Below are 11,016 nucleotides of genomic sequence, written 5' to 3'. Positions count from 1 at the left end.
CTACCACAACTCCGAACGCTCTTCGTCCCTGCAATACGCCACTTTTTGAGCAACTGTTTTAAATCACTTTTTTACTCGTGCTTTTTCTTTAGCTTTTCCAAACTCGTGCGTTCTCGTTCCCAACTGTCAAAATAATGTCTATTAAAAAGAAAAAACCAACCACGAAGTATTTACAAAAAAAAAAAAACATTGAAGTTTTTATGATTCATGAAAATATTTCTAAAAAGAAACTCTTAATTGGTTACAATATCAGATTTAATGATTTGATTCAATAAATTAGGTTAGGTTTCATTTTATTTCATCTCATTAAATTTCATTTTTATTTCATATCAATAAAAATAATCTACTGAAGACTTGGCTGTTTGGGCATAGTTCCCTTTTGTATTCTTTTACGGTAGGCGCCATTTTCTAAACATTTAAGTTATTTGAGTTTATTGTTTTTCTATTAAAGTGCTTCATTTTTTCGCAACTGTATTAAAAATAGTTGTTTAGTACACGTGCGGAACTGTCATTACAACTCGTTCCAACTGTCAACCTTCGTCACCTTCATCACCTTCGGCTGCGCCTCGTCTCGGGTAGACATTTGTCGGAACTCTTTGCAATGACAGGCTTTCCGCACTCGTAATGAAATATACTATAATGCATTCATACTTGTCTCTTATACTAATGTGTTATAGAATGCATAGTCAAATTACTATTTTAAACAAGTGTCGCCACAATAAGTGTGAAATTAGTATGTATAATTTTGGTATGGTTAACTGTTAACGATTAACTTTAACTTGCGTTAAATTTTCGAGAATTTAACGCTTTAACGATTAACGAAGTTAATTTTTTAACTAACGATTAACGAAGTTAACTTTTCGATTAACTGTGCCCACCTGTGGAAACCAAGAACAAATTTCTAAGACATATATTTATTGATTTAATTGATAATTTTAAATGATTGATCACCCATCAATATTTTTAATATCATTTTTATTCTCAATATTAACACAATAATAAACTAATTGGACAAGTCGATTGTAACTGGATATGCTCGTTCGAAAAAAGACAAAAAAAATTAGCCAGATCTATTTCTAGTTTTAGTGAACTTACATCTGCAAATGGGAAGGTTTTAGATGTCTTTGTGGTTTACCTATGCTCGGCTCGAATTACGATCCAGAATAATGTTAAAAATGTAACACTATGTAATTACAAACATTGATGAGTTATGCTTAATCAATAAATCAGACCACATTTTATCGCTTAAATTTACAATAATGGTGTAATTGTAGTTCGAGCGATACGATGATTATGACAATGTTGAATTGCTTCGTCACGATTATTCACAAAACTGAACATGGTACATTATTGTTTAAATTATAGAATAACACTGAAATTAATGTAACTTTACCATTATTTTATTACAAAGCTAGTGCATTTTTAATTTACTTCCGCTGCCAAAAAAAAGTCGAAAGATTTTAGATATAATATACCACGATAAAGCCAATAAAATCAAAATGGCGACAGCTAATGCGGCGATGACGTCTAGTAAGGCTATTTGATACAAAGGCATGTCTCTCGCCGGCGAGTGCAGCTGCGCATGGTGACCCCAGCGCATAACTCTCTCAGTCCAGTATACCGCTGTTTCTAGAGGGTCTGCTTGTCTGTCGCGCCAAATGCTCGATACGCGACGCGCTTTCAATTGAGTTCTGAAAATAAAAAGTAAGTAATTTATATTAAGAGTCTTAAAATAATTAAGTATGTAGTGTGATGAGCGTAGTAGCGCGAGGACCAATCGTGCAAAGGACAGCTAATCTTGCGGTCTTTCCATATATTGAAATAACAAAATAAATCTTGCTTACTCAGGGCTCAATACAAATTCCAACGCTTTGGTCAGTCTTTCTTCAGTTAATTCAATGTAAGGCACGATAGTAGCGAAGCCGGCGTCAGCGGCCGCTGCAGCGTTGGCAGGCTGGTCTCCGAAGAAAGGCACCACCACCATTGGCTTGCCGGCAGAGATCGCCTCCGTCATACCCAGCAGACCGCCGTGTGCTATGAACGCTACTATATTCTTGTGCCCTGTTTCACAAACATCAGAAAAACTATATAACGACTAACTTAGGCGCTGCTTTGTTGGCATGGTTACATTTAATCATTTATTATTTGAAATAATTCTAGTTTTGAATGTGATATTCCGAATAAACTTACGTAACAGATCATACTGAGGCAGCCACTTGACTCTTAGGATGTTGCCGGTGAGCGTGCCCTCCTCGCCGCTACCCTCGAACTTCCAGATGACACGCTGCTTCAGCTTAGCCAGCGCGTTCACTATCATATCCTCCTTGTACTTAGGAATAGTGGAAGTCTTGATCAGAGAACCGAAGCTCAACAGGATCACTCCGTGTTCAGACTCGTTCAGGAACTTCTCAATATACTGATAAGAAAAGAAAATATAATGTAAGTAGTTATGCATATTGCACTATCAAAATAATACTAACTATCTTATTATTAAGTATTTATAGTAGAAAAAAGACGATTAAAAGTAGAAAAGAAGTGATGGATAGATTGCTTGAAGGGTAACACATCTAATAATTACGTTGGGTGTTTGAGGATAGCGAAGTACTCTATCTACGTCAGCAAGTTGATAAAGCAGACTGTCGTAGCCATTGGCTCCACCAAAAGTGCAGTTGACCCCATAGACAATCGAAAAAGGTAAAATAGATTAATAGTATATGTGTACGGACCATCATAGATATATTCCTTTTCACATATTGATAGGCATTCTCTTGTTCTTCGACTGGCGACAGCAACGCCCTTGATTGTAACAGGAGTGTGTTTTTTCCCGTTGGCTTTTATGTGTATATAACCGATACAAGCGTAAATTAATTAATAAACACTGACTGTTAAAATATTAAATTTATTATTGATCGTTGTTTTCGGAGACCAAAACCTCTGTCATTCTTTTTGACAAAAGAGCAAAGCTGGGCATTAACTCGTTAATCCGTTAATCGTTAATTAACGAAGTTAACATTTTGCTTAACGGATTACCTTTTAAGTTAACTTCAAAAAGTGTTAACGCTTTTGTTAACTTCCGTTAATTAAGTCCGTTAATCGTTACATTAGAAACTTAGAGATATGCTGTCATTTTGTTTAAATTACGCGCCACGCCACGTTCGTAAGTTCAGTTATGTTGGGCGACTGTCGGCGACTCGAATGGTGAACGAACGAGTTGATAATTGATACATGTGAAGTTCGCGTGCAAGTGTGATGCATTAGAGCATTCGGGAAAGACACGACGAACTGGACAAAATCAAAAGAAGATTCGAAATTGTATATTTCATTAGAAATGCGGAAAGCCTGTCATTTTAAAAAGTTCCGACAAATGTCTACCCGAGCAGAGGCGTAGCCGAAGGTGAGGGTTGACAGTCGAAACAAGTTGCAATGACGGTTCCGCACGTGTACTGAACAACTATTTTTAATTCATTTGTGAAAAAATAAGCAATTTAATAGAATTACGAAAACACAATACACTCAACTAACAAACATTTTTTGAAAATGGCGCCAACCGTAAAAGAAAATAAGCAGAGATTTTTTTGTTTTTTTCACCTATTCTGGGTAGGCAAAGGGAACTATGGGCATACAGCCAAGTTTCCGGTAGTATTTTTTATATGAAATGAAAATGAAATCTAATGAGATGAAATTAAATGAAATGAAATGAAACCTAGCTTGTCTAATTGAATCAAATCATTTAATCTGTTATTGAAACAAATTAGCTTCTTTTTAGAAATATTTGCATGAATCATAATATTTCTAAAAAGAAGCTAATTTGTTTCAATAACAGATTTAATGATTTGATTCAATGAATTTATTAAATCAAAATAATCAAGTGTGAAAAGATCGAATTAATGTGTTATAGAATGTATAGTGAAATTAATATTTTAAACAAGTGTGAAATAAGTATGTATAGTTTTGGTATGGTTAACTGTTAACTTTAACTTGGGTTAAATTTTCGAGAACTTAACGCTTTAACGATTAACGAAATTAATTTTTTAATTAGCGATTAACCTAGTTAACTTTTGATTAACTGTGCCCACCTGTGCAAAAGAGATATGGGTATATGTTTTAAACAGGGATTTTGGTCTCGCAAACATACGGTAAAGTAAATAAATTATTCTAGTATTTCTTTAGCTATACATATAATTGCCCGTTTACCAACAAGCAACCGACATCATGACAAGTCGTTTCTAGTGTGTGCTTCAGCCATGTACAATAAATTTATAAGGCGAAATGTAAAAAATCCATGATAATTGTTAAAATTTGAACTTACCGATGGCAATAGTTTTCTTGAATAGTCTAGATGCATTCCGCCAACTTCTATAAAAGCTGGCAAAGTTGGTTTAACTCCGTTGAGCGTGTGAAAAGTATTCACCAACAACACTGACGTTTGTTTTTTGCCTATTTCTTCCAAGTCCGGGATCTTTACACCGAAGTGCTTCTCAATTACATCACGCTCTCTCACTTGTACCATAGTATGGTATAAATGATTTATGTATAATTTGGAAATAAACGTGTCCAGTCGTTGCATAAACGTCATTTTACTTGTGTATGGTGTAGTTAATAATGGAGTATAAGCAGGATTATCAGGTAAACCGAATCTGGCATACGTCCATGGTAATAAAGCAGACGAAGAAATGCCTACAATGGGTGTTTCGATACCAAAAACATGGGTTAGTCCTAACATGCAATCACTGTTGAAGTTCTCCACAATGAGCACGTCGTATTTTTGCTTTAAGGCTTCTATCACAGATGACTGACGTATAATACTTTCGCACGTTTCTAACGCTAATGGAGCCATCATTCCCATTGCGAATGAACTCGATACTATTGTATTTAAGAGAGGAACTTTCATGAGCGGATTAGATTCTTCGAAAATGGATAAGTCCAACGCGCTCAGGCCGTCTTGTACGGCACCTTCGATCACCACGTCGGTGTAGTTCGCTGGTGGACTCTTGAGCGGAAAGTAGGAGACGGTAGTGACATGGTGGCCGCGTTCAGCGAGTGCGCGTAGCAGAGGCTCGAAGACCATGAAGTGACTCTTGCCGATGTGCGGGAAGAGACCGAGGATTCGAGCGCAGTCGATCGCGCAATTGCTGGCTAGAGTCGCCAGGACTAGCAGAATTATATAAACTCGCATCACGCACACGTTGCCTATCGCACCTCTGTACATTAACTGCCTGAACTTCTCTCATGTGGCGATGAGTACGTCTTTAAATTAAAGTGATTATCAACCGATTATGACTTGCAAATAGTTAAAATAGATAAATAAATACACATTTATATATCTATTAGTGAATTTTTGATAAACGGACGAGATGAGTCATTGATATTAAGTTACAATTTTATTTTATTTTTGGAACTGATGTCATTTGTTATTGGTTTACTTCAAATAAGTTGTTTCACAAGAAATCCAGTAGAGCAACACTTCTTCATCAGCAAGTTCATAGCACTGTTTAAAAAATGTTTACCAGGGGCTTTTTCCATTTCCGGAGATACGTGCTAGCGTGTCTATTGATTAATTAGTTACACAACTGATGGCTATGAAGTATCGAATTAATTATACATATATGAGGATTTATGTTGTATTTAATGGACGGTTGTCATAGTGTCGGATCGTACGTGAAATCAAACAACTATGGACTATCGAATACGTTTCTTTATCGTTTGTCACCACCTCAATCTTTTGATTTAATGTTTTATTTCTTAATGTAGTTTTCAAGAAAAAAGTAGGAGGAGAAAGAAACAATTTTATTTATATTGTAATTCATAAACAATAATCACGAAATATTCGCTAGAACGCTTATTGTATTAAGCGATCGCAGAGTTACCATCCGATACTTAAATCAAGTAATGGGCATTTCCAGAGCTGGGCATTAACTCGTTAATCCGTTAATCGTTAATTATCGAAGTTAACATTTTGCTTAACGGATTAACTTTTAAGTTAACTTCAAAAAGTGTTAACGCTTTTGTTAACTTCCGTTAAACTCAACTTCCGTTAATAAAAGTCCGTTAATCGTTAAAGAAGAAACTTGGAGACGTGCTGTCATTTTGTTTAAATTACGCGCCACGCCACGCACGTAAGTTCAGCTATGTTGGGCGACTGTCGGCGACTCTAATGGTGAACAAAAGAGTTGATAATTGATATATGTGAAGTTCGCGTGCAAGTGTGAAGCATCAGAGCGTCCGGGAAAGACGTGACCAACAGGACAAAATCAATAGGTTAAAAATAGTATATTTCATTACGAGTATAAAAAAACCCCAAGTATGTAATAGCCCACATTCTCGTCGCCCACGCTCTTCGTCCCTGCAACACGCAACTTTTTGAGCAACTGTATTTAAACTCTTTTTTACTCGTGCCTTTTCTTTAGCTTTTCCAAACGTTCTCTTTCCCAACTGTCAAAATAATGTCTGTTAAAAAAGAAAAACCAACCACGAATTTTTTAGAAAAAAAATCATTGAAGTTTTTATGATTCATGCAAATATTTCAAAAAAGAAGCTCCTAATTTGTTACAATATCAGATTTAATGATTTGATTCAATGAATTAGGTAAGGTTTCATTTTATTTCATCTCATTAAATTGCATTTTCATTACATATCAATAAAAATAATCTACTGAAGACTTGGTTTGGGCATAGTTCCCTTTGCCTACCCAGAATGGGTGAACAAAAAAATCTCTGTTGGTATTCTTTTACGGTTGGCGCCATTTTCCAAACATTTTAGTTAGTTGAGTTTATTGTGTTTTTATTATTCTATTAAATTGCTTCATTTTTTCGCAACTTTATCAAAAATAGTTGTTTAGTACATGAGCGGAACTGTCATTACAACTTGTTCCAACTGTCAACTGTCTGAACTCTTTGCAATGACAGGCTTTCCGCACTCGTAATGAAACATACTATAATGCATTCATACTTGTCTCTAATACTAATGTGTTCATTCTATAAATGTAGAGTCAAATTACTTTTTTAAACGCCACAATAAGTGTGAAATTAGTATGTATAATTTTGGTATGGTTAACTGTTAACGATTAACTTTAACTTGCGTTAAATTTTCGAGAATTTAACGCTTTAAGGATAAACGAAGTTAATTTTTTAATTAACGAATTAACGATTAACGAAGTTAACTTTTCGATTAACTGTGCCCACCTGTGGGCATTTCATATGAAAATATTCAATCCATATTGTTATAATCTTTGAATATGAGAAAAGTCTCCGCAAGATGGTTGCCGATGATGTTAACCGACAGTCAGAAACAAAATCAACTTAACATTTCCAAGATATTGTTGGACAAGTTTCAAGAAGATTCTGAGAACTTTTTAACTCGTTTCGTAACATTGGAAGAAATATGGGTCCATGCTTTTGATCCCGAGACAAAACAGCAATCTTCGCAATGGAAACAAATATTTCGAGACTCAGAAGGGATATTGTTGATTGATTACCTGGAGCGTGGGACCACTATTACAGGCTAATATTATGCAGCTTTAATTCCCAAGTTAAGGAATACCATCAAAGAGAAAAGGAGTGGAAAATTCGAAGGGGCGTGCTGTTTAGTCACGATAACGCACCCGCGCACAGGTCGGCAGTTGCGATGGCAGCCATTCAGCAAATGGTTGACCACTCCCCTTATTCACCAGATCTGGCGCCTAGCGATTTTTACCTATTCCTCAAATTGAAAGAATGCTTAAAGGGAAACAGGTATGAAGACGATAACGAGGCGATGCCTTGGAGAGCTTTTTGCAGGACCAAGACAAAACTTTTTTTTTTTGCACTGGACTTGGTGTGTAGAGAGACTCGGGGAGTATATAGAAAAATAAATTATTAAGTTATTAATAGTCTTTTTATTCTATTTCATTCTCACTACTTTTTGATCCCTCCACATAATGGTGTAATTAGAACGACACGATGATTATGAAAATTTTGAATAACTTGATTATGCTTATTCACAAAACTTTAAACACAGGTACATTATTGTTTAAATTATATAATAACACAAAAATTTAAGCAACTCTTTCCATTATTTTATTACAAAGCTAGTTCATTTTCAATTTACTTCCGCTGCCAAAAAAAAGTCGAAAGACTTTAGACAAAATATACCACGATAAAGCCAATAAAATCGAAATGGCGACAGCTAATGTGGCGATGACGTCTAATAAGGCGATTTGGTACAAAGGCATGTCTCTTGCCGGCGAATGCAGCGGCGCATGGAGACCCCAGCGTATAACTCTCTCAGTCCAGTACACCGCTGTTTCTAGAGGCTCTGCTTGTCTGTCGTGCCAAATGCTCGATACGCGACGCGCATTCAATTGAGTTCTGAAAAGAAAATATATTTTATATTTACATTCTTAAATGAATTATGTACTGTAATTAATGTGGTAGTGTGAGGTACAATCGTACAACAGCTGCATCTATGATCTTCACTACTGTTATATAATAAAAATAAAAATCTTACTTACTCAGGGCTCAATGCAAATTCCAACGCTTTGGTCAGTCTTTCTTCAGTGAGTTCATTGTAGGGTACGGTGGTAGCGAAGCCGGCTTCAGCGGCTGCCGCGGCGTTGGCGGGCTGGTCCCCAAAGAAAGGCACCACCACCATCGGTTTACCGGCAGAGATTGCCTCCGTCATGCCCAGCAGACCGCCATGTGTTATGAACGCTACTATCTTCTTGTGCTCTATTTCGCAAACATGTAAATATTTACGACTTAGACTCTTTTATCTAGGCACTGTACATGTGACATTTAACCGTTACTAATCATACTTCATACTAATATTATAAATACAATTGGTTAGATGGATGGATGGATGGATGGATGTTTGTTTGAAGGAATCCCCGAACGACTCAAAGGATCTTGACGAAATTTGGCACAGATGTAGAACATAGTCTGATAGAACACATAGATTATTTATTAAGGTTTTTTTTAATTCATGTAGTCTGTAATAATTCCAATGTTAGACGAGGAAATCCGAATAAACTTACTTAGTAATTCGTACTGAGGCAGCCACTTGACTCTGAGGATGTTGCCAGTGAGAGTGCCTTCCTCCCCGCTCGCCTCGAACTTCCAGATGACCTGCTGCTTCAGCTTACCCAACGCGTTCACTATCATGTCCTCCTTGTACTTGGGAATGGTGGACGTCTTTAGGAGGGAACCGAAGCTCAACAGGACCACACCGTGTTCTGACTCGTTCAGGAACTTCTCGATATACTGATTACCGATAAGAAGAGAAATATAAACGATGGAAAGTAATGAAGAAGAAGCAATGGATTATATAGATTATGTTATGTATTATGTTGGGTGTTTAAAGACATCGAAGTACCTACGTCAAGTTGATTTAGTTTGTCCTAAGCGTTTTTTGGCGTTGGTATTGTTATATATTATCTCGATACAGGATTAGTTAATTTAAAATGAATAGAGCGACTAATTGCAAAAATATTAAATTAAAATTTTATTTTAATTTGCCGATAGCCTACATATAATCGTATTCGCTTACCTACAGATAACCGTCATCATGACAAATCATTTTTAATATCTGCTTCATTATTGACTAGGTTCATATATTCAAAGCAAAATTTAGAAGCGTTGCGTCATTTTTATAATTTATATTTAGCCAATACCTAGAACTTACCGATGGCAATACTTTTCTTGAATGATCTAGATGCATTCCCCCAACTTCTATAATAGCTGGCAAAGTGGGTCGAACTCCGTTGAGCGTGTGAAAAGTGTTCACCAACAACACTGACGTTTGTTTTTTGCCTATTTCTTCCAAGTCTGGGATCTTTACACTGAAGTGCTTCTCAATTATATCACGCTCTCTTTTCTGTATCATATGATATAAAGCATTCACGTATAATTTGGAAATAAACGTGTCCAGTCGTTGCATAAACGTCATGTTACTTGTGTATGGTGAAGTTAATAAGGGAATATAAGAGGGATTATCAGGTAAACCGAATCTGCCGTACGTCCATGGAAAAATAGCAGATGAAGAAATGCCTACAATGGGAGCTTCGATACCAAAAACATGGGTTAGTCCTAACATGCAATCACTGTTGAAGTTCTCCACAATGAGCACGTCGTATTTTTGCTTTAAGGCTTCTATCACAGATGACTGACGGATAATACTTTCACATGTAGCCAACGCTAATGGAACGGTCATTTCTATTTCGAATATGTTCTTTATAATTGTATTCAAAAGAGGAACTTTCATGAGCGGATTAGATTTCTCGAACATGGATAAGTCCAAAGAACTCAGTCCTTCTTGTACAGCAGCCTCTAGCACCACGTCCGTGTAGTTTGCTGGTGGACTCTTGAGTGGGAAGTAGGAGACGGTAGTGACATGGTGACCGCGTCCGGCGAGCGCGCGTAGCAGAGGTTCGAAGACCATGAAGTGGCTCTTACCGGTGTGAGGGAAAAGACCGAGGATCCGCGCGCAATCACCCGCATTGTGGGTAGCTAGCGCCACCAGGACTATCATAAATGTATACACTCGCATCGCGCACACTTTGATTACAGCAACTCTGTCAATTAACTGCCTGACATAGTCGCATGTGACGACTGACGTACGGCGTACGTCTTCTGCCTAAAGTGATTATCAACAGTACGTCACGTGCGAATTCTTAAATATCTCAATTATTATATATTTAATGATAAACTGCCGATTGATAACAAGTTAGAATTGTGCAATAATTTTTTTTAATAATGATTATCATAAAACGCCACGATTCAGCAAGCGACCACCTGAATGCACCGCTAAGCTACCTACAGACATCCGCTATTGCATGCGTTGCCTACCTTAGTGGAAAAGTGTACTCCTTGTGTTTTTAATTCTACTAATAATTAGTTGGTAGATGTCGGTAATAAATATACGAGTTGGTTGTTAAATAATAACGATAAAATAATTATAATAATTTAATTAGTCAACAGTTTATTTAATAACATGAATATGTAAAACGTCACAAATTAACTTTGTCATATCAAAATAGAATTT

The 11,016-nt window shown here is 36.5% G+C and overlaps 2 protein-coding genes across 2 annotated transcripts; both read right to left on the bottom strand.

The window, feature by feature from the left end:
- Positions 1 to 5,272, bottom strand: LOC123720940 (UDP-glycosyltransferase UGT5-like). The gene is made up of 5 exons (XM_045678663.1): positions 4,310 to 5,272; positions 2,191 to 2,416; positions 1,845 to 2,061; positions 1,476 to 1,691; positions 1 to 28 (listed from the first exon to the last, which is right to left on the bottom strand). Exons 1-5 carry the CDS (start codon positions 5,207 to 5,209, stop codon positions 1 to 3), a joined length of 1,587 nt encoding a protein of 528 aa, XP_045534619.1. The 5' UTR covers positions 5,210 to 5,272.
- A 2,774-nt stretch (positions 5,273 to 8,046) lies between these two features.
- LOC106719503 (UDP-glycosyltransferase UGT5) lies at positions 8,047 to 10,643 on the bottom strand. Its single transcript, XM_045678795.1, has 4 exons — positions 9,658 to 10,643; positions 9,011 to 9,236; positions 8,489 to 8,705; positions 8,047 to 8,345 (listed from the first exon to the last, which is right to left on the bottom strand). The coding sequence occupies exons 1-4, from the start codon at positions 10,519 to 10,521 to the stop codon at positions 8,066 to 8,068; spliced, it is 1,587 nt and encodes a 528-aa protein (XP_045534751.1). The 5' UTR covers positions 10,522 to 10,643; the 3' UTR covers positions 8,047 to 8,065.
- Between the last annotated feature and the right edge of the window lie 373 nt (positions 10,644 to 11,016).

Source organism: Papilio machaon, chromosome 7 (genome assembly GCF_912999745.1).
Source record: "Papilio machaon chromosome 7, ilPapMach1.1, whole genome shotgun sequence".
Classification (NCBI taxonomy): domain Eukaryota; kingdom Metazoa; phylum Arthropoda; class Insecta; order Lepidoptera; family Papilionidae; genus Papilio; species Papilio machaon.
Note: the sequence above shows the minus strand (reverse complement) of the source record. Positions and strands in the feature narration are given on the sequence as shown.

Bases quoted from the DNA above. Each gene is read 5' to 3' on its own strand.
- LOC123720940 (XM_045678663.1), bottom strand. From the start codon at position 5,209: ATGTACAGAGGTGCGATAGGCAACGTGTGCGTGATGCGAGTTTATATA. The intron at 2,417-4,309 runs GTAAGTTCAAAT...TTTTCTTATCAG, and splicing joins CAAGAAAACTATTGCCATCG to TATATTGAGAAGTTCCTGAA. The intron at 1,692-1,844 runs GTAAGCAAGATT...TTTTATTTTCAG, and splicing joins GAATTTGTATTGAGCCCTGA to AACTCAATTGAAAGCGCGTC.
- LOC106719503 (XM_045678795.1), bottom strand. From the start codon at position 10,521: ATGCGAGTGTATACATTTATGATAGTCCTGGTGGCGCTAGCTACCCAC. The intron at 9,237-9,657 runs GTAAGTTCTAGG...ATCGGTAATCAG, and splicing joins CAAGAAAAGTATTGCCATCG to TATATCGAGAAGTTCCTGAA. The intron at 8,346-8,488 runs GTAAGTAAGATT...TTTTCTTTTCAG, and splicing joins GAATTTGCATTGAGCCCTGA to AACTCAATTGAATGCGCGTC.